This window comes from Protomyctophum parallelum (assembly GCF_964188405.1).
Source record: "Protomyctophum parallelum genome assembly, chromosome: 19".
In the NCBI taxonomy this organism is placed as follows: Eukaryota; Metazoa; Chordata; class Actinopteri; order Myctophiformes; family Myctophidae; genus Protomyctophum; species Protomyctophum parallelum.
This window is the reverse complement of record NC_139717.1, coordinates 22,245,178-22,268,581: the sequence shown is the minus strand read 5'-3', so window position 1 is coordinate 22,268,581 and position 23,404 is coordinate 22,245,178. Positions and strand designations below refer to the sequence as shown.

Sequence of the window (23,404 nt, the reverse complement as noted above, 5' to 3'; positions counted from 1 at the left end):
TAATCATGCGTTTCATTGAGAGGTATGTTAATCTCTGTACTTTTTGGCCAAAAGGGGATTTTGTTTCCACCGGAAAAATATTTTTAGTTACTCCGCTGCGCCCTCTACTGATATTGCCCAGAGAACTGCCTCATAGAGAATATCTTTCCTCCGGTGAAAATAAATCCCTTTCTGGCCAAAAAGTACCGTTTATACGTGTGGTGGGGGGATCAGAGTGCGTCCACTAAGGAAAGTAGGCTTTCTAATGACACAACCCGCCTTTGTTTTGGTGAGTAGCAAAAACGTTCTTTTTATTTACGCCAAAGAGGAGAGGCTGGTCTGATTTTGATTTGAGATTTAAAACGGAAAGTCCCATAGCCTTACTGCGCAGGGCAGAATCGTAGAAGCAGTAGAAGGCTATGGACCAGAGCTATACACCATGAATTCAAACAGAATTTAACCACTATACGATAATCCTATACCCCCCATTATGATCACATAAGGTCATATCATATCGGCACTCAAAAGGAATAATTAGAACCCGGGAGACCTCCTTGTGCATTCCAGCTTTTCTGCATTACCTCCCAAGCCCCCAAAACCACATGCACCCCATAGTCACACATCTTTCCCCATCCAGGATCCCCTGTCTCTTAGCCTGAGCTAACGTGTTAGGTTTCTGGTCTAGAGGGGCGGGTCGCGGCTCAGATTTGCGCACGCCCTGATTGGATCTCATCGATCTGTCCGTCACCCCCGGCCCCTCCTCTCCCCCCTAGTGCAGTGCTATGTCACATCATTTGGAGCGACGCCCACCCGGAAGGGTTGACTCCCACTTTTAGACCAGAGCGGCCAATGCGTTCCTCCAGGCTTTCAATTTTTGCACCAACAAAAATGAAAGCCTGGTACCGAGGCTACCTGTCTCTGACAAACCCCAATATAGTTTAGAATATAAACTATGATAGAAACTTTATATCATCACTTACTTGCACACACTGCGATTTACATTACCTAGGAAAAACCAAACACACTTCAGAAACACGTCTCAAAAAACACCTATCCCATCAGACGAGCAGACATACACACAACTCTGTATACACTTTCAATCCCATCCTATCGCTAATAACCTCATCATTTCAGGTCTGGAATGCGGAGTCCATGGGACCAGTGGACAGCACAAACTATAATGGAACATAGATGGATTGACATTTTTAAAACAGTTAACACCAACTGGTTAAAAAACGAAAGACGATCATTTAGTTAAATGCATACACATGGGTTACAAAGTGTGCTCACGCGCGCGCACGCACGTCAAGCTGTTGCATCATGCTGCTCATCATCCTCTGTGAGTGTGTCTGACTAAGGCTGAGTCGGCGTTTAAACACCACGTTGGGTTACGCGCTATAGCTATAGAGGTGCATTCACTGCCTTGTTCCAGGGCATGTGGGACTGTGTTCCCTGAAGGTTGAACATGTGTTGAGATCTGATCTAGTACACGCAGTGGTGGAAATCGTGGAAAGGGCACTTTTATTTACTTAACCCATTTTAGACAAAAAAGAAGGCTTCGAAATCCTAATAGTTTTCTGAAAAGCCTTTGCCTTTTTCATGTCAAGGACCCCCAAAATTATCTCTATTAGGCCACGGACCCCCATCTCAAGATATGTTGTTCCAGGGACCCCCCAGAAGCAAATATTTTAGTTAAAAATGTTCCCTCTGAAATATATATTCAAAGATTTGCACCACATTTTCACAACTTTTCAAAGCTCGTAGCTCGCTATGAGCTTGTAGATCTGCTATTTTTGTAATAGCTAAAGTATAACGTAACACCAAAAGGGGTTCCCGCCCAGAATGGATTAATTAAAAGTAGCAATACTGCAATGTAGAAATACTATGTTGCAACTTGCAAGTAGTAATTAAAGTTCTGGAATTCAAAATGTATTGGTATCAAAATATAGGCTACATGCTACCAAAAGAAAAAGTAGTATTCTTTGCGCAGATCTGTCCCATTTCAAGTTTTCAAATGTATAAGACAAAAAGTATTTTGAAAATGGCAGATTTACAAGCTCACAATGAGCTTATCGGCTATTTTCAAATGGCCGAAATGTATAGGGCTGAAGTGGTTAGGGTGTTTGTTTTGTAATATCTAAATCTACAAAGTAACTAGCAAGTACAGTTTTCAAATAAATGTAGTGGATTAAAAGTACAATATTTTGAATCCGAGATGCAGTGGTAAATGTATTGGAAATATACTATATAGTAAAGTACAAATATCTCAAAGTTGTATTTAGTACTTAGTTACTTTACACCAATGAGTACATATAACCCATTAATAATAAGCTAGCTAACTATTACAAACTGACAATTTATTTGCAATGCTTTCATGAAATCCTCAACACATAGCCTACATGCACAAAATCCATCGTGGTAATTTAGATGTTATGACAGATGCCCAGGTTCATTTGTTGACCTGTCATCCTATAGTTTGTATGGTTTCAATGGAATTTCAATGGTTTACCTATGATCCTGGATTACGATTTGTATTGATGTATTTGAATTTTGATCAATTAGCTCTGGTCCATAGCTCTACTGTTCTGCAGACCAGCCTCTCGTCTGTAGCTTAAAAAATAAAGAACGTTTTACCTACTTACGAATACAAAGGCGGCTGGTGTAATTAGAAAGCCTAAACTTTCCTTAGTGGACGCACTCCGAGCCCTCTGAAATTAGATTTTAGATTGTCTATGAGATTTTCTCTTGGCAATATCGTTAGAGGGCGCAGTGGAGTAACTAAAAGTTGTTGTTTTTTCGGTGGAAGAATTAGGCCTTTTTGGCTAAAAAGTGCATTTTATATTTAATTTGCGGGTGCAGTACTTAGTTTAGACAGTATTTGGTTTAGACATTGTCATTGGTTAGACCAGTCATTAGTCCTACAACTACAACCTATCTCAAACCCTCACCCTAAACCTAACCTCCCACGGGGCAGCACATTTAAACCTAACCTTGAACCATGTCTAACCAATGACTAGTCTAAACTAAGTTTGCACCCCGGCAGGCAGGCAGGCAGGCAGGAAGGAAGGAAGGAAGGAAGGAAGGAAGGAAGGCAGGAAGGCAGGCAGGCAGGCAGGCAGGCAGGCAGGCAGGCAGGCAGGCAGGCAGGCAGGCAGGCAGGCAGGCAGGCAGGCAGGCAGGCAGGCAGGCAGGCAGGCAGGCAGGCAGGCAGGCAGGCAGGCAGGCAGGCAGGCAGGCAGGCAGGCAGGCAGGCAGGCAGGCAGGCAGGCAGGCAGGCAGGCAGGCAGGCAGGCAGGCAGGCAGGCAGGCAGGCAGGCAGGCAGGCAGGCAGGCAGGCAGGCAGGCAGGCAGGCAGGCAGGCAGGCAGGCAGGCAGGCAGGCAGGCAGGCAGGCAGGCAGGCAGGCAGGCAGGCAGGCAGGCAGGCAGGCAGGCAGGCAGGCAGGCAGGCAGGCAGGCAGGCAGGCAGGCAGGCAGGCAGGCAGGCAGGCAGGCAGGCAGGCAGGCAGGCAGGCAGGCAGGCAGGCAGGCAGGCAGGCAGGCAGGCAGGCAGGCAGGCAGGCAGGCAGGCAGGCAGGCAGGCAGGCAGGCAGGCAGGCAGGCAGGCAGGCAGGCAGGCAGGCAGGCAGGCAGGCAGGCAGGCAGGCAGGCAGGCAGGCAGGCAGGCAGGCAGGCAGGCAGGCAGGCAGGCAGGCAGGCAGGCAGGCAGGCAGGCAGGCAGGCAGGCAGGCAGGCAGGCAGGCAGGCAGGCAGGCAGGCAGGCAGGCAGGCAGGCAGGCAGGCAGGCAGGCAGGCAGGCAGGCAGGCAGGCAGGCAGGCAGGCAGGCAGGCAGGCAGGCAGGCAGGCAGGCAGGCAGGCAGGCAGGCAGGCAGGCAGGCAGGCAGGCAGGCAGGCAGGCAGGCAGGCAGGCAGGCAGGCAGGCAGGCAGGCAGGCAGGCAGGCAGGCAGGCAGGCAGGCAGGCAGGCAGGCAGGCAGGCAGGCAGGCAGGCAGGCAGGCAGGCAGGCAGGCAGGCAGGCAGGCAGGCAGGCAGGCAGGCAGGCAGGCAGGCAGGCAGGCAGGCAGGCAGGCAGGCAGGCAGGCAGGCAGGCAGGCAGGCAGGCAGGCAGGCAGGCAGGCAGGCAGGCAGGCAGGCAGGCAGGCAGGCAGGCAGGCAGGCAGGCAGGCAGGCAGGCAGGCAGGCAGGCAGGCAGGCAGGCAGGCAGGCAGGCAGGCAGGCAGGCAGGCAGGCAGGCAGGCAGGCAGGCAGGCAGGCAGGCAGGCAGGCAGGCAGGCAGGCAGGCAGGCAGGCAGGCAGGCAGGCAGGCAGGCAGGCAGGCAGGGTGAAAGCACACCTAGGATTCCATGCCATGCCAAAAGCCGCTGTCTGCCGGCGTCTCTTCCTGGTTTTTAGACTGTTTTTAGACAGACAGACAGACAGACAGACAGACAGACAGACAGACAGACAGACATGGGAGTAACCCTCCGTACAGCTGTGATGAATGACATGTAATGTAATGGCCAGGCAGAGTAATGCTATGTAATAGGATCCATACACATAACACATAATCGTCTCTATCGGGTTTAAACCTCATATTATGTCCACAAAGTGTTACTTTTCAGGATCCAAACGCCAAAGACGGCTAAAGGTAACAGTTTGTCAGTGGTGCTCATACTTTTTCATGTCAAGGACCCCCCAGAATTAGATATATCTGGCTGCGGACCCCCATCTAAAAATATGTTGTTCCAGGGACCCCCTGCAGAAGCAAAGATTTGAGCTAAAAATGTTTGCTGTGAAAGAATATATATTCAAAGATTTGCGCCACATTTTCATGATTTCTCAAAGATAGCAGATCTACAAGCTCGTGGCACTCGGTGCTGCGCTATGAATGTTTCCAAAACACTGGGTCGGAACCCATTTGAGGGTTTTTCTTTGTTGTAACCAAAAACAATCTAACATTTTCAGAAATGGCAAAGACATGTTTTCTACGTCTCTAAATGTTTTGATGAATTGAACAAGGTGGACCCTCTTGTAAACAAGTGTAATGCTTTATTGGGTCGTCCACTCACAGTTAACAGTCTTTATATTGAGTTGTGCTTGAAATGTACTGCAATTCTGCAAACCGTTAATAAATATTTCAATTAATCAATTTAACAACATTAATTTAACAGAATTAAAAAAAAAAGAATTGGAACAAATGTAATTATTTTCCTAAATTGATTTTCTCCACTTCTCTAGCAGATCTACAAGATCACAACGTGTCGCTGGTCTGCTATTTTCACCATAGTTTGGGTCCCGGCCAGGCAGACATCAAATTTGTCTTTTGTGCCTCGAGCTAAACAAGGTCTGGAACCACTGAAGTAGGGTATTAATTAAAAAAATTAGTTGACTATACTAAGACTAATATATTCTGATATTTAGTCGACTAAGACTAAACAATTTCAGGTGACTAAAATAGGACTCAAACTAAATGGCGTGTTATGGGTTATGGTGACTCTGTCGCTGTCTAAATGAACACTGCTATGGAGAATTCTGGAGGTTTCTGCCCGACAAATTATGCCAACAGCAATGATTTATATTACATAAATCAGCAATGATGCATATCTAGTTACATAAGTGGTATGATAGCATAGCTGTGGTCGGGCAGGTTTCCCTCAGAGCATGTCTGTGGTGAGTCAAACCTATGACGACACACACACACGCATACGCACACACACACACACACACACACACACACACACACACACACACACTCTCTCTCTCTCTCTCTCTCTCTCTCTCTCTCTCTCTATCACTCTCACATCACACATCTGAGTTTCCACGGAGATTCCCCAGTGTCATGGTGACACACAAAAACGTGCCTGAAGCCACGAGGCATGTGTGAACTTGTGTGTGTGTGCGTGTGTGTAATAAGCTCCCTTATAATGTTAATGTGAATGGGTAAAATGTGGTATAATACTATGTATCTCATTGCATTGTTTGAAATTATTTATTTAGGAATACCCCATTGTTCTCGTTTTCGAGAAGAAGCATTGTAGTGACTCGGGACTCGAGCAGAATGAGTGGACTCGAGGGCCAAATTACGGTACCAGATTTGTGGAAAGAAAAGACTAATCAGAGTCAGTGGGCATGACTTGGTCGATGCTTGTAGATCTACGGTTACATCCGCTAAAGTTACAGAATACAGAAGACTATCGAAGTAAGTGATGTATACATCAGTAGAAGTCTATATATGCTGCGTTGGCGTAATGACGTGCTAGCTGTGCGTGTGTCTGTCTCTGTGTGTGTGTGTGTGTGTGTGTATGTGTGTGTGTGTGTGTGTGTGTGTGTGTGTGTAATGCAAGCTTCCACATGAGTGGCAAATTTGCAAAAATGCAACTGTTTTCGCTCCTTATTTTTTTCGCTCTGGTGTCGAATTTTGCAGACTTTCGCTGGCGAATGGCGAATGCGCTATGCGGACCAAAACTATAAGACTAAATATACTGACAATTTCGTCAGCAATAAAAAACTAGACTAGAATGGTAGGAAGGGACTAGTGGACAAGAGATCCAGTATAAGTCATTTTACACTTGGTTGCATGCTGAAAATAGCCGATCTACAAGCTCACAACGGGTCGGAGTGTGACACGTTGTCACTTGTAGATAGGCTATTTTCAGCAAGTGTAAAATCAGCCATTACGATGGCATAAAGGCCTGCCAAAATACATTTTAGTTGACTAAATCCACTGTAGATTTAGTCGACTAAAAGCTGCCAAAAACAGCACTGATGCTGTATTGGCGTAATGACATGCTAGCTGTGTGTGTGTGTGTGTGTGTGTGTGTGTGTGTGTGTGTGTGTGTGTGTGTGTGTGTGTGTGTGTGTGTGTGTGTGTGTGTGTGTGTGTGTGTGTGTGTGTGTGTGCGTGCGTGCGTGCGTGCGTGCGTGCGCCGGGACATGACTTTGTCACGGTGATAGTGAGTAAAGAGCTGTAATGATGTCACGGTTCATTGGGGTTTTTTGTCACTTTAGTAGCAGCGGTCGGTCACCCTGAGTCCCGACCACATGAACAATCACTGACTGGCTTCTCTCTCTCTCTGAGGTCGGCACTTAAAGGATATGAGCCAACCTGCGTGAAGTGAAACCAGAAGCAGATCTTCTTTAAAAAAAAAAAAGACTTAACCCAATCTGGGCGGGAACCAGCTCAGTGGCCTTGTGGTTAGAGTGTCCGCCCTTAGACTGGGAGCTCGGGGTTCAATCCCCGGCCGGGTCATATACCAAAGACTGTAAAATGGGACCCAGTGCCTCCCTGCTTGGCACTCAGCATCAAGGGTTGGATTTGGGTTAAGTCCCTGTGACATACTAGCGTCATGTCCAGGGGGTGTACTTGTACATCAATTTGCCTCACGCTACAGAAACAGGAGATAGGCTCCTGCCCTATGGGCCTCATGGCTACAGAAACAGGAGATAGGCTCCTGCCATATGGGCCTCCTCATGGCTACAGAAACAGGAGATAGGCTCCTGCCCTATGGGCCTCCTCATGGCTACAGAAACAGGAGATAGGCTCCTGCCCTATGGGCCTCATGGCTACAGAAACAGGAGATAGGCTCCTCCTGTCCTATGGGCCTCATGGCTACAGAAACAGGAGATAGGCTCCTGCCCTATAGAGCGTTGCAGTCCCGCCCCCTGATGTGGAGATGTGGAGCCCTCCAATGCCCCGGTATAGATCCATCTTGTAAACAACAGTTGAACGGGACCCGTTTCATTTACTAGTTTATGTTCACTTCCGGAAGTCTGGAAATGTGGATTTTCAAAATAAGTGCTCAACTGGGACAAATGCTTGAATGAAAAGGCATGAATTAGATCCTAATTTGTCAATAAATGCTAGCGGGCTAAGTGTTAATGATTAACCCACGTTACGCTACTTTGGCTTTGGATATAAAAAAAAGTTCTGTTAATAGATGCTTAAATAAAGGAGTGCGCATGGCTCCGTAATGGAAGCCACCTACACACACACACACGATGCTTTTAATTACTCTGTTAACCGAATGCATGCCGAAAACGTGGAATTCCGTTTTATTCTCCACCCCCCGTCTGTACCAGAACGTAAAATCCATCTACCTTTAGTGTAATTTAATCCGGTAATTAAAAACATTCATTCATTCATTAATTTACTTATTTATTTATTTTACTCACACGTGCTTATTTGTCCTTTATCTGCTCCAAATGAGGTCTTTAGGATCTTATAAAACCTGAAAACAAGCTAAGCTATCGATAATGCTAGCGCTGGGCACTGCTGCCCCTCCATGCCTAATAATAACAACAGCTGTATGGGGGGCTACACCACGTGGTTAGTCAGGGAGCCTCTTATTTGGGATTCCACACATTTTTCTGGCACTGGCGCCACATTTCCCGTAGTGGTGGTAGCAGTGGGTTAAATTGTCACTGTCATCTGGGGACCCCGGGTGGGTTTATGTAAAAAAAAATATATATATATATATATATTATTGATGAATTGGTCTAAAATGTGTAGACCCTTGCCATGTTGCAACAATCACTCACGTAAAGTAGGCGCTCTACATTGAGAGCTATACTTTCTGCAGAGATATTTAACGCAACTACAACATGTGCGCTTTGTAAATCAGTCATCCCCTTCATGCCTCTGCGTCTGATATTCCCCTGACCTTGTTTAACTCTTAGATTGCACCGATCTCCCTGGGCAACATCTTCAGAGGGAGAGCACTGCTGATATTCTTTAAGTATGGAAAAAGTGTGTCGGTGAAGGCGTTTGTGAAGGTGTGCAGGCGTGCGTCGGAATCCAGATCGGAGAAGGACAGCTCCCCAGCGTCCCAGTCCAGCCGGACTCTAATCCTCCGGGGTTTCTGTGTCACCGAAAGTCGGAGCAAGGCGGAGGGGGACTCTGCGATGTACATACAACAACGACTGGATATTTTCCAGTATTGACTCCTTGGTTTTGTTTTTCCCTTCCTCGGCTGACACTCTGATAACACACCGATGTCCCAGATCGTGTTGTCTCCGACCTCGACGTCCCAGCTGCGAGTCCCAGAGTTGAAGCCCTCAGAACCCAGGACATAGCCACGGCAGTCGAACCTCTCAGCGTTGTCAGGGAGCTGCTGTACCTCTCCACGTCTCACGCTGGTCAGATCATCAGACAAGGTGAGTCTAGGATGTGCAGTGTTGGGGTCCAGAATGACAGGGGTGTAGGAGACAATGTCCTTCATCCTGTCCCAGACTCTGAAGGCCAGGTTTCCCAGGTGTTTGGCTTCGTCTATCAGTGCTCCTGGGACCGGCTGTGGGTCCTGCAGGGTGAGCTGGACTCTATCCGCCGTGGTCTTGCAGTTCTGCAGGAATGAGATGTGTTCAGCTCTCAGCTCCTCCTCTACACCTCTGATGTCGTTTGAAAGGGTTACTATGTCTCTCTTCAGACCCTCAATCTTCTCCTTCATCATCTGACTCTTCTTGGACTCTTCCTCCCTCAGTGCAGCGATCCTAGCCTCCTCTTCCTCTTGTAGAAACAGATGAAGCTTCTGAAACTGTTCCTTGATCTTCCTCTCTGTGTTCTGTGTCTGGACCTCGATGTGTTCTGCTATCTGGTCACAGTTTGTTCTTACTTCAGTGAAGACGTTCAGTTTCTTCTGCAAGAGCTCCAGTGTTTCCTCCGCCGCTGCTTCCTCTGGACCCATTTTCCGACGTTTCTCCTTCGTGAAAGTCTCGCACAGGTTCTTCAGAGCCAGGTTACAGGGCGTGTGCGTTCTTTTATTTGTCCTCTTACACACCGGACATTGCGTTATTTCCTTCCGTTTCCACCATTCCTGCAGACAGGCTTTACAGAAGCTGTGGCTGCATGGCAGGATGACAGGATCTCTAAATACGCCGCGGCACACAGAACAGGACAGATCCTCTTCTGAAAAAGGCACCTGGGAAGACATTAGCGAAGCAACAAACAAGCACTCTGCCCAAGACAGGAAGTCTGACACCTGCTTCTTGTTAACGTCGAGTTCACGTCGCCTCCTGGAGCCGTGGAGCTGTGAGTTTTTTTGGTTTCTCTACATCGACCTGTTTGGAACGATGTCACGCACTCGCATGTGGCACTCCATATTAGGGCAAGACTGAGGTCATATCGATGTCGTCACACTGATACCAAATAGTGTGGAACTCCGTATGTGGGCGAGCACGGAGAACAGGCACACAGACAGAGATTTGTGGAACTTCTAGATAGATCACCCTACAGTGTAGTGGTTGCAGGGGTCATCAACAGGGGTTCCGGGACTCCTAGTGTGTAAGGTTTACACACACGACTGCCGCCATAATTATTTAACTAACTTAACCAAGTCTAACATTGCAATCTTCATATTTGGCCTGGGCCGACGAGCTCCATTGTAGAGACGACAGAGACATCTAGTGTTGACATCAGGTCAATATAGAACTCCATATATGGATATGACGACTGGCATCGTCGCTGTGACAAGCTTCTAGCCGACTGGCATTGTCATCCTAACAAGCATCCAGCCAAGCCCTATATAAAGAGTTATTTCCATCGAGATGAGATGCAAGCAGCATTTACTACGATCCACTTGAGACACTCCAACGCCTTCCCTACGAGACAGAATATTTGACCTTTAACACAGATATTGTTGTGTCAGACATTCAGACATCCCAGTTAAGTTCTCACCGGGGTATTTTTTTGATTCAATACAGAATAGGAAACAGTAACTAGGGAAAACAGGAAACACTAGAACATGACTACATAATACAAGTATATGTAGTGCCCCTGAATAATTATATTCATTGATTAAAGCCTTTAGTCTTTGACTTTTGTTATTTTCTATAACTTTGTCAACTGTATTTCTTTGAAACTGGGAGGTTATTATTATTTGTGAAGATGTGTGTACTGTGCCTTTAAGGAGAGGGAAACGGAAGTGAAGGAAAAGAGGGGGGACACACAGAACCTCCAGACGGTGTGCGCACACACATGATTGTCGGGCTGTCAGTACTGTGGATTAGGAGGACGTTTGAATCGCGGCTGTACTGTGAATTTCGAGGAGAGGAGTGGGGTGGTCCCATGCCAGACCCCCTGGGGGTCCTGGTACCAAACCATGGAGGAGATCTTCGTCGAAGTCAACGTGCCGCAGGGGACGTCCGGAAAGGAGGTCAAGTGCAGTTTGAGCTCAAAACAGATGGAAGTTTACGTCAAGGGAAAAGAGATAATCAAGGGGAAGTTTTTTGGGACCACTGTGTCTGACGAGGGGACATGGACTCTGGAGGACAAGAGTTTAATCCGCATTATCTTGATGAAGGCCAACCGTCAGGCAGGGAACTGCTGGGGGTCCCTGCTAGAGGGCCAGTACGCCGCAGACCCCATGGTCCAGGACCAGATGCAGAAGAAACTCACACTGGAGCGCTTCCAGAGGGAGAATCCTGGCTTTGACTTCAGCGGAGCAGAGATCTCTGGGAACTTCGCTGCTGGTGGCCCAGATTTCTCCAGTTTACAGAAGTGACTGGTGTAGTGACATCATCAATCAGCTGTTGCAGATGTTCTGCTACCTACTGACATCACTGAGGACATCTATGTCTCTGTGGCTACCTGAGGTCTCTTTTTGGTCACCCTTGTGAGAACCTAGATAACGAGAATTTTGGTATTGCTCCTCCCATGCTTTTCATTAACCTGATAATTAATGTGAGTAAGGCTGATGGGAGGGCTACATATACAACAGACAGATATCGTGACATTTTCAGTTTTTTTCTTCCCCCCCCCCCCCCCCCCCCCCCCCAACATAATTATCAAATAAAGTATCTGCTAAAACCAATATATTATTTTACCGATACCGATTGCCGATAATATCGGTATATATATTATATCCTTTTAAGGCCATTACCGGCCGATACCGATGTGTTTTCCGATTAATCTCCCATCACTCATTTTCAAGATTCCTTGTTCCTTGTTGTCTCATTCTGAAGGCTATTTTATTTAATGTTGTTATACCTTGCACGTCCGGCTACATTTGGTAATGTGAAAAAGGCTGAGTTATTTTTGTTTTTTGTTCACAGCACACCTAACAAAAGACCATTGCTATTACAATAATATTGATGATGAGGATAGTTACATAAAATCGTTTAAATGAGATGCATTACAGTATGTATGTGACTTTGTTATAGTCCGAAGGCACATTGGGCTGTATTTTGCGTGTCGTATTCCCTTAGTTTACTCAAGTTAGGGAATAAGACCTGGTACTTAAGACACGCAAAATACAGCCCATTGTGTCAATCGAGCAGATGTAGTTGGCCCTTGGGTGTTAAAGGACCTATAACATAAAATTCAACTTTTTCAATTTATTTTGTGTTTTTGGGGCTCCCATGTGTGTTTTCTATCCCCACAAATAACCAATTTTGAACAATCAGGCCTTCATGTCATATGGGTGTTTTAATGGAAATTTCTCTCAGAAACAGCTCGACTGATTTTGGCCTCATCGTGATGTCATCAATGTCACCCTACTTTGTATAATTCCTCCTTTTCTTCAGTCTTCAGTTGCAAATTTGCATTTCCACTTTGTTTACAATGTCCACCATTGTTGATTTTCCAAGCTGGCATGGAATGGAAACAAGCCTGGTTTTATCTAGCATGAGTATTATAATGACTCAAATATTAAATAATCTGCATATCAGCACCCTCTCCACCTCAGGACAGTGTGGTACTGCAGCTAAAACTGCTTTCAAAGTCCAGAAAGAAATGACAAGGCCTGGTTATATCAGAGTGGTGATTGAGGCTCAAACCATTAGAAATAACTTTGAGGGACATAGACAATATGATTATTACATATTAAAAGCAGTTTTAAAATGCATGTTATTTGCACTTTAATAATATTCTTTCTAATATGGCCACCTTTGAAGACGGTTTGTACACACCTGCCCTAGCGGGTCCTCAGAGTTACTCCATGGGGGCCGCCAATTGTGTGTGATGGGATTTATTTTATTTGTTTTAAATTAACCACTTGCACCCATAAGCATCCCTATTCTGCGGGGAACATTAGCGAGTCTGCTCTGCGAGATTTATTTTTTATTATTTTGATTAGGTGTGTTACTATGCTCGTTTGAAGCACGGGTACATAACTATTTCAATCAATCAGATGTGTACATTTTAGTGAGGAAAAGGCCACACCTCTGCTATTTATATTCCCTCTCATGCTCATTAAAAGGTGGTTCAGGCATCTGGTTAGGAAGCGAGCGTTTCCCTAGGGAGGTCCTCGATGCACATCCCGATGGAGACCCCCGTGGGCAGACCAATTAAGGATGAGATGGAGGGTTTATATCTCCAATATTCGCCGGGACCGCCTCGGGATCCCAGTTATGAATGAAGTTACTAAGGGTTAGGGTTGCTCTGGAGAGGGAGGTCTGGAGCTCTCTGGTGGAGCTGTTGCCCCCGCGACCCGACTACGGATAAGCGGATGAAGATGGATGGATGCTCATTAATAGCTTCTGGTCAGACTGATTTAACGGCCAGACTGATTTAAATACACGTGTAGTAAATGGATACAATAGTACACAAGAGGCTGTGCTTTACCGTCATTAATGGCACGCATGCGTTGGAACAAGCTGATAAGCGAGTTCCATAAAGGCAGCGGAGAAAGTGTGTGTGTGTTGTTTGTGGAGATTCTCACCGTGCAGGGTGTGTGGTGGAGAGAGACACCAACACAGAAGCGCACGGCGTGTTCAAACGTCCTGCATTATGGAAGCAGAAGGAGATTAACAGCAAAAAAAAGCGCTGACAGGGTGCACTTTTAACCGTGGGGGGTCCAGCTGCTGCTGATTATAGTGACGGCCACCACTTCATCTGTCCCCAAACAAAACGGTGTGTCATGGGTGGTGAAAAGTCACTAAGTACATTTACTCAAATAGGCCAACTAGTGGGGTCGTATCTGATACAGTGTTGTTTTCGTCGACTAAAACTATGACGGAAAATGTTCGTCGACTACCTTTTTTCACTGACGGAAACTACATGGAAACTAAATGAAAGCTAAGCTATGATGACTAAAACTTGTACTAAATATACTGACAATTTCGTCAACAAATACAAACTAGACTAAAATGTTAGGAAGGATCCAGTATAAGTCATTTTACACTTGGTTGCATGCTGAAAATAGCCGATCTACAAGCTGTGACGCGTTGTGAGCTTGTAGATCGGCTATTTTCAGCAAGTGTAAAATCAGCCATTACGACGGCATCAAGGCCCGCCAAAATGAGCATTTGTGCCTGTCGTAGACATGCGCAGGGCAAGTTCAGTCAGGGAACCTCAGTGCAGTTGCTGCCGGCCGTTAATTGGGCCGCCTCAGCCTCACGCTCTCATTCACATTATTCACTCAGCCAATCACACACTCACTCCATCTTCATACCGGCTACTAGAACCAGAGGTTTGCATTCCTCTGCCTTCTTGCTTGCTTGCTGCTGCTGTTTCAGCGTGCCGCTATATACAACCTGCGCTCAATTCTGCTGCTGCTGCTGTATCAGCGTGCTGCTGTATACAAACCTGCTGCGCTTCCACCTCCACCCCAGCTACCACCTGTCGTTTTGGATCTACTATTTAGGTACGGGGGATTCGGAGTCCCTATGGTCGGGACTGATGCGCTTGATCTGAGTACCTAAAAAGAAGATCCAATACATCGCCAAACCATAATAAATATATTGTATTGCTCATCTTATATTCAATAAATATATATATATATTACATCCTTCTTGAGTTGTCTGACTGAAATACATTTTAGTCGACTAAATCAATAAATCTTATGATATTTAGTCGACTGATTCTAGACTTGGCACTAAAACCTTCCAGGTGACTAAAATGAGACTAAAACGAAATGAAAACTATTCAAGAGACTACGACGATTTGCTGCCAAAAACAACACTGCTCTGATACTTCCGTGACCGCGGAGAGAGCAAAGGTTTCCGTTTCTCAGTGGATTTATCATCTATGAAGGTAAACAAACCAGCAGAAATACGGGCAGAATTCATGAGAGCCCCAGATCCATATGGCCACCATCAACAACTTGCCCAAATGTGCCCAATTGTGCTCAAATGTATCTGACCTCATCACATTTGTGATGACGGCTATGGCCGTTTTTAACCCAAGGAGTGTTTTTTTGTTCAAATCTAATGCTTGGAATGTATTCAGAATCATGACAACCTCCTAGTTTGACATGTTACATGCTACTTAAAGCAGAATGAATTGTAGGTAATTTTGCCTTATTGTGCCTTAACAGGTTGATGTCACAGAAGTATCAAGATATGACCCAACTATACTGCAATTAAAGGGATATTTCACTTTAAAAAAAACTTTGGGTGATTGTATCGTCTACTCAGGCTTATGTGAACACCACAGACAGCTTTTTAAGTTACTCCATTCAGTATTTAGATATGATATTCATTACTAACCCAGGAAATGGAGGATGTGTCTCAATGGCTTAAAAGGAATCACCTAACTCTGAATCTAAAAACCTCTCAATAAGGAGGTGAGAAAATTATGAATTGAACATTAAAATAGATCAAGAAGAAATTGAGGAAGTCAGGGAATTCAAATTTCTGGGTGTCATTCTTGACTCTCAACAAGAATTTGATAAACACACCAAAAAGTTGAGCAAGACACTAAAAACAAACCTGAACTGCTTTAGACTAACCAGACAATATATACCACTGCACGCAGCCCAACTGTTTATGCATGCCATGATTTTTTCCCATATCTCCTACTGTATCACTGTCTGGGGCCAGGCCTCACAGTCAGGCATCAAACCAATCACATCACTTTATAAACAGAAGCACTCAAATTAATGGAAAAACCAATGGCATCATTGCATAATACTTAGAAAATACAACTTGTTTAGTTTTGACAGTTTTATTAAATTCTCTTTCATTAAGGTAATTTTCAAATGTGTTCATGATCTTGCCCCAGCGGTACTGTCCGCAGATAAAAGGACCAGATAGAGTCTATTTTTCTATCTGATAGACCAACTAGTAGGATCACAAGGGGATCAGCAGCCGGCAACCTCAAGGTAGCAAAGCGTAACACCACATTTGGTCAGTCTTCTTACTCAGTACAAGGGATACACCTGTGGAATGCCCTACCAACTGAAATAAAACAACAAACTGATCTCAAATTGTTTAATGATGAAGTCAAACTCTGGTTGAAATCGGGCCAGAGGTGCGAACACTAATGTGTTAGGCACATTTTAAAACTGGTATTGTACTTGGATTAGATGTATTGGATGTTAGTATTTGTATGTAAAAGATTGTTTCAGGTAGATGTTTTAAAGGATTGTTTTAGGTGGACATATTATAGAAAGGCCTAACCAACCAGGGACTGGGGTTGCAAATTAGCCTTGGCTACAAACCCATATACATTGCAACGGTTTCATGTTTTAACAACTTGATACATTGTTTTTTGTATTGTCCCTGTTAAATAAACTAAAAAATAATAGCTGCCCCGCACCCTTCCTATACAATTTTTTTTTTGTTATCCTCCGGCCTCCTCCTAGAGGATGTTCTTTTCCAAAATAATTATTGAAAATTAATAAAAACAGTAAATGAAAAAACACAGCCCCTCACGATCTACAGTGTTGAGCTTGTAGATCGACTATTTTCAGTACAAGAGTCGCTTCTATGGAAGACATACTGGCTGCTGTGGAATCCCAAAGACTGAATTCAGTCGTGGTGACTGAGAACTTTAATCCATTTAGACCCGAGGACGATTCTACAAAATGTCTTCTAAATCCAGAGTTTTCTGAAAAGCCTCATGCGTCTATATGTTAGTCGTGAGAGTCCTGGACACTCAAAATCATATGTAATTGGCCACCGACCCCCATCTGAAAATATTATCAAATATATATACAAAAGCAAATATTTGAGTTAAAAATGTCCACGTGAAAGAATATATAATATTCAAGGATTTGTGCCACATTTTCTCCAAAATAGCAGACCTACAAGCTGAGTGCCGCGCTACGAGCTTGTAGATCTGCTATTTTTCAACAGCTAATCCGTAATCCATGGGATCTGCAATTTTGAAATAACACAAATCACTGAAATAACACAATCCAAATCAATTCAGTTCCAGCTGATTTATTCAGTCGTCATAGCAACGGTACAGAACAACAAGTAATGCAATTGTTTTGCTACAAAAAAACAAAAAACTGGTCCTTAAAAGAATCTATATTGCACAAAATAATGAAAAACATCTGCCATTGAAGGTTGATAATATATACCGTATATATATATATATATATATAAAAAAATGAAAACAACTCCATTTTCTGCTATCTCCTCGGACCCAATCATACCAAATATACATAAACTCCTAGCTTCTTTTTTTTTGTCTTTATCTTACAGAACATATACAATCTATGCCGACGTCCGCGTGGACTAATCGGGGCTACTTCGTTTCGTACATGTCATAGCATCATAGCATTAAAACCATCGCAAGGCAAATTTTTTGGCCTGTGATCCTTGCATGCTAAACGAAGGGGATGGGGGGAATCAAGAATAATATTTAGAATAATAACATCAATAAACATGAAGTGCCTGAAAAAAATGTATATATACAAAACAAAAACAACAAAAAAAGACCTCGCTGGGAGCAACAGCGAAGAGAACATTCCCTTTTTGAACTGTACAAAAATATGCCTGAAAATATTTATAGCTTTGGGGGGGGGGGGGGGGGGGGGGGGTTAAAAGATGAGGTATGTTGGTTATGTTATCAAAAAACTGTTTCCTGCAGACAGCGGTGTCGGTTGATTTGAACTTTGAGCTTTTTGAAATCGACACTTGAAAAAGGTGAACTGAAATATAAAACACAGAAAAAAATCATCGTAAAACTAGGGCTGCCAGGCAATATGGCGATATTGTATCGATAGACTAGATTGAGACTGGGATTTTGGATATTGTAATACCATGATATGGCATTAACATTCGTGTTTTGTTTTTTTTAATCACAGAAATGGTCATATTCCCAAAAATTGCCTCTTTTTTTTACCGTCGCAATATCGATATTGAGGTATTTGTGTCCATATTGTCCATTGTGTGACATGAAACCCGGTCTGGTTTTGGTTTTGAAAACCAAAACCAGTAATGCAGTCCTGTCACTGTGACATCACCACATCCACAGTGTATATTGCTGTAAGTTTGTTTTCGTATTTATGTCAAGGACTCCCGGTCCACGGACCACCCCGTAACTTTTGAGAGGGTACAAATGTATGCTCTCATGGGGTTACAGACTCGTAAAAGGGTCCATTTGGTTCCAAAAAATAGGGGTCTGTCTATAACCAAATGCAACTTGGGGGTCCTTGACATGGGGTGACAAGTACCGCTCTTGAGAGTTAAAGTAACAGAGTTTCACTTAAAAGAAAAACAAATAATTTCAATTCTCCCCACTGCCATTGTGTTCCTTCATTTCCAACAGAATGGGAACCAGAAAATCCCACACATCCATTCCAACCAGCCCCGATTTGTGTGTGTACGTGTGTGTCCAGAATGTTCCCATTTTGATCTTCCCCCGGCTTTCAACCAATACCAACTGTTCGTTTCATCAAATATACTTTTCTTTTGTACTTTTTTCCCCTCCTTTTGAAAATGTCGGTGCAGCTATCGGAGCTGGACTGGTGGTCTCTAGGACCGTCCAAAATCATGACGGGACCTCCCAAAAAAAGGGGAAAAAGAATCGGGCTGTGGTTGGGTTCATTAATTTCTTCTCTTCTCGACTAACATAACCTGAAGCTTTGAAGAACCCGCTTAAGTTCTGTGATTTTTTTTTGTTCCGTTTCGCCATTAAAACCAGAAGAACCACCCTGAAGGGGCATATATGGCATAAATAAAACGTCATAAAAGAAGCAAAAATCCACGAGCTCTCTATGCGCCAACCTCGTAGATCGGCTATTTTAGAAAGAAAAAAAATATTGAAAAGTTCAGGGGTTCCCAGAAACCCACCTTCCTGAGCCTTAGTAGTGTATGGAAACTAAATCCAGACAGTGGAAATGATATTCCATCTCACAGAACGGTCCGCTTTAGTTCTTGTTGTCAGAGGGGGGGGGGGGGGGGAAGCTTTGATCTAGGGTTTAGCGGTTTAAGGATTCCGCTTCCAAACGGACCCTTGAAAAGGTTTGTAACCGACTGTGTGGAAACAAATGGAACCAAAAGGTTAATTTGCTTCCATTTGTAGATGTTGTACAATCTCAAGACTTATCGGGGGTCCTTGAAATAAAATTAAAAAGTTTGATTACCATCGTTATTGTAATTGTTATCGCAAACGGGAAGTCCACATGACCAGCTCTGACACAGTGTGATCAAACCAGGTACGGATCAACCAAAAAAAAAGTGATGTTAACCAATTCCCGGGTATAAACTCGGGTTCCTGGATCAAAGACGTACACCCTTCCCGGAGCAGGGGTTTCACTTTAGTTCTTGTCGTCGGGATGAAAAAAGGGGAAGAGAGAGGAGAGAGAGAGAAAAAAAGGTGGTCTTCAGTAGGTGAACACCAGATCGGAGAAGCGGTCCCCGGCGATCATCGCGCTCAGTTCGGGCGTGCAGTAGTCGGGGAAGGAGAAGTGGGAGCCCGCCGCCAGGGAGCGCGACGACGACGGAAACCCTAGTCCCCCCTCGCCGAACGACAGGTCCAGGTCCCTGTCCACGAAGCCCAGGCACAGGTTGGCGTGGTGGTGGCCGTGGCCGTCCGTTACCATGTGCTCCAGGAGCACCGCAGAGGAAATGGAGCCGTTCAGGTTGACGCTCAGGTCCAGGAGGAGCAGGTCGTCCTGCTCCGAAGAGTCCTCCGAGGACGAGGACACCGACGCACACCTGCAAGGGGATCACGTGGAATTAACGCGATGTTAAATGTAAGACACCCGAGGACGATTCTACAAGATGTCTTCTAAATCATGACAGTTTTCTGGAAAAACCTATGTTTTCTATGTCGCTCTCAAACTATTTCATGAATTATCTGTATTTGGCTATGAGCTTGTAGATCTGCAATTTTCCAATAGCTATAGTATAACATAATCCTTGAAACACCAAAAGGATGGGTTAAAAGGATTGCCATGGGCACACTTCCCAAACATTGCTTCTGCTTTGACGTATAGCAAAATGTTGGTTGAAGGTTCTCTTGCTTTTTAGTTTATAAAGATGTTTTTATGTGTATGTATTTTGGCGGGCTTTGGTGGCATGTACACATGGTTGCATGCTGAAAATAGCCGATCTACAAGCTCACAACACGTCGCAGCAGGACAATTTTTACTATTTAATCATTAAATACTTTCAAAACATTTTAAAACGTGGCGGAGATGGCCGATTTACAAGCTCATCATGAGCTGTAGATCCGCGAAAGACAAAAATAACCACACTCTTCGCGAATAATAATAATGACAACAATCGTGGCGAATGGCGATCGTGTGGCAACTGGACTTACCGGTGTGGACGTCTCGGCTCCGAGTGATTGGAGGAGGACGAGGAGAAGGCCAGCGACGAAGACCTTAAGGATGCCGATGTTGTTGTCGTGGCGTTCTTGTTGCCGGCGTGGAGGCGTTTGGAGAGCGGCGCGCTCCAGGGCGTGTCCTCGTACATCGTGGCGCTCTTGTTGCCGGCGTGGAGGCGTTTGGAGAGCGGCGCGCTCCAGGGAGTGTCCTCGTACATCGTGGCGTTCTTGTTGCCGGCGTGGAGGCGTTTGGAGAGCGGCGCGCTCCAGGGCGTGTCCTCGTACATCGTGGCGCTCTTGTTGTCGGCGTGGAGGCGTTTGGAGAGCGGCGCGCTCCAGGGCGTGTCCTCGTACATGCTGCTCTCCGGGCAGGGCTCTCCGCTGGAGCTCAGGGTCGGGCTGGCCGGGACCTTGGCCGCGTTGACTCTGGTAGGACGCAAAGAGGTGGGAGAAGAATAGTACATTAGTTACATTTACTCAGCTTACTAATACTACTATGAACCACGTGGCCCACAAAGAAAGGCTGGAGCCTGTATATCTCCTGTTTCTGTAAGCGTCAGGGGTTTTGGGGGGGGATCCGGAAACTCCCGGAGGAACCGGATCCGACATGAACCAGGAATCGGTTCCATTGGCATTCCAACACATTTAGAACCGGTTTTCATCATCACACAGGTCAGAGCTGGTATGTGGATACCAGTCACAGACAGAGGTTCTCTTAAAGTTAGAGAAGTTCTTAATTTGAAATCAAAAGGAACCAAGCCCTACTAGTGATGTTCAAGTACACGCCCCGGCCTGGACATCATGCTAGTATGTCGCAGAATATGCTCGTCGTTATTAGGTTCAACTTTTGATACAACATACTCGGGTATAAAGTATATAATTTGTGAAGATGAAATGCTACTTTAAACTCTATGGACCAGGTGATAGTAATCATTGCTGTAGTGTCTGTCCAGTAACAGGGGTCTCCCAGTCTCTCCAGCTCTTTGATAAAAAATGTTTTCACCTAAGTAAGCGGATGGAGAACTCCCACATGACACGGTAAACTAATGGAATCAGGGGGGGGAAAGAACACACAAACTAAACAAGCAGGCAAAATTGGAACTGGTCAAACACTATCAAATTGAAGCGCTCTCCTCTGGATTCTCTCTCCTGTATTTTCCGTTTATTAAAGAGCTGGGAGATGGGGTGGCTGCCCGATATCTAAAACAGCCTATATGTTTAGACGAGGGTATCAAACACAGCCAAATATTGATTTGTGGTTTTGATTGATTGATTGAAATATGTATTAACAGTTTGCAGAATTACAGTACATTTCAAGCACAACTCAATACAAATACTGTTAAGTGACTGAGTGGACGACCCAATAAAAGCATTACACTTGTTTACAAGAGGGTCCACCTTGTTCAATTCATCAACACATTTAGAGACGTACAAATATACACTTCTATAAAGCCAAAGAACATGAACAGGAATTCATCATGGCTCCTTGACGTTAAAAAATAAACGTTTTGGAGAAGCACACACATATGCATGTTTTAAAGAAGTCTAAATAAGTCAACCTACCTCTGGTAGTATGGAAGCCTCTGGTCCTCCTCAGAAACATATCCATACTCCTCTTCATCCTCATCATCATCGGAGGATGAGGAGGAGGATGACGACGAGGTGGAGTAGATCCTCCGTTTGACCGCAGCCGGCGGCTTGAGGCTCACCCTGAGGCCGGCGGAGAGGTGCTGGCGCCGGGCTTCGGTGGAGCCGGCGGGGCACGCCACCGGCGGTCTGCTGGCGGCAGTGGTGATGGCCGGTCCGGTGGTGGTAGTAGTGGTGGTACTGGTACCGGTACCAGCGGCGATCTTGGTACTCCCTCTGCCCGCTCTCAACCGCTTCCTCCCGGGGTTGGGCTTAGGTTTGACCGTGGTGGTGGTACTACCGGTGCCACCAGCGGGGATCTGCTGCTGTTTCTCCGGCGTGGACGTCTTGAATCCCCCGCCACCACCACCAGAAGAAGACCCGAACCCACCACCACCACCAACAACAATGTCCACCACCGCCGCCACCCCGCGGGGTTTCTTCCTGGGCCGGTACTTGTAGTCCGGGTAGTCGGCCATGTGCTTGAGCCGGAGCCGCTCCGCCTCGCGGATGAACGGGCTCTTCTCGGGCTCCGCCAGGCCCTTCCAGCGCACGCCCAGCCGCTTGGAGATCTCGGCGTTGTGCAGGTCGGGGCTCTGCTCCATGATCTTCCGCCGCTCGATCTTGGACCACACCATGAACGCGTTCATGGGCCTCTTGATGTGGCCCGTGGCCGTCGTGCACCAGTCCTCCCCCGGCTTGGTGGGACCTGTGGTGGTTGTGGTGACCGTGGTGGTGGGAGCCACCGCGGCCGGCTTCAGCGCGCCCTCCTCCGGGTGGATCGGGCTCATGCCGTCTGTCCGCTGCACCATCGCGGCGGGCGGGTGCTCTTTAATAGATTTTTTTCTTTTTTCAAATTAACGGTCGTTTTTTTTCCTGTTGTTTAATCCGTTGGAAGGAAACTTCTGATCGTTCTACCTTTTTTTAATAGAACTGCACAAGTCCAACTTGATCACCTCAAAACATTCTCTCGGATCCCTCCTAATCCAGTTCCTTTATGTTATCTCTCTGATCGCTCAGTGAGTATCTCTCTCTCTCTCTCTGGTGCTAAACTTTCCAGTTTCAGGTTGTGTTTCTTTCTCTCGATCTCTTCTCTCTTAAAAACCGGCTTCTTTCTTCTCAAGTCTCTCTCTCTCTCTGTTTCGCCGGTCGTTCGACCAATAAGGGCTCTCGCGTCCCTCCTCCCCTGTCGGCCCGTCGACCAATCACAAATTGCCTGGCCCCGCCCCCCCGCAAGGCGTGCGTGTGTGTGTGTGTGTGTGTGTGTGTGTGTGTGTGTGTGGGGGGGGGGGGGGGGGGGGGGGGGCGCAGTCTTCCAGACATTCCCGTTTAACCCTTCTCTCTCTCTCTCTCTCTCTCTCTCTCTCTCTCTCTCTCTCTCTCT

The 23,404-nt window shown here is 45.8% G+C and overlaps 3 protein-coding genes across 3 annotated transcripts; 1 reads left to right on the top strand and 2 right to left on the bottom strand.

The window, feature by feature from the left end:
• Positions 1 to 8,629: 8,629 nt before the first annotated feature.
• LOC310876358 (nuclear factor 7, ovary-like) lies at positions 8,630 to 9,883 on the bottom strand (the record flags this gene model as incomplete). The annotated part of the gene is made up of 1 exon (XM_083789885.1): positions 8,630 to 9,883. One exon carries the CDS (start codon positions 9,881 to 9,883, stop codon positions 8,630 to 8,632), a length of 1,254 nt encoding a protein of 417 aa, XP_083646011.1.
• A 1,107-nt stretch (positions 9,884 to 10,990) lies between these two features.
• On the top strand, positions 10,991 to 11,510 carry LOC310876473 (nudC domain-containing protein 2-like). The gene has a single exon (XM_083790016.1). It carries the CDS (start codon positions 11,051 to 11,053, stop codon positions 11,450 to 11,452), a length of 402 nt encoding a protein of 133 aa, XP_083646142.1. The 5' UTR covers positions 10,991 to 11,050; the 3' UTR covers positions 11,453 to 11,510.
• Positions 11,511 to 19,447: 7,937 nt separating this feature from the next.
• On the bottom strand, positions 19,448 to 23,081 carry LOC310876356 (transcription factor Sox-11-A-like; the record flags this gene model as incomplete). The annotated part of the gene is made up of 3 exons (XM_083789880.1): positions 21,958 to 23,081; positions 20,481 to 20,820; positions 19,448 to 19,669 (listed from the first exon to the last, which is right to left on the bottom strand). Exons 1-3 carry the CDS (start codon positions 22,830 to 22,832, stop codon positions 19,448 to 19,450), a joined length of 1,437 nt encoding a protein of 478 aa, XP_083646006.1. The 5' UTR covers positions 22,833 to 23,081.
• Between the last annotated feature and the right edge of the window lie 323 nt (positions 23,082 to 23,404).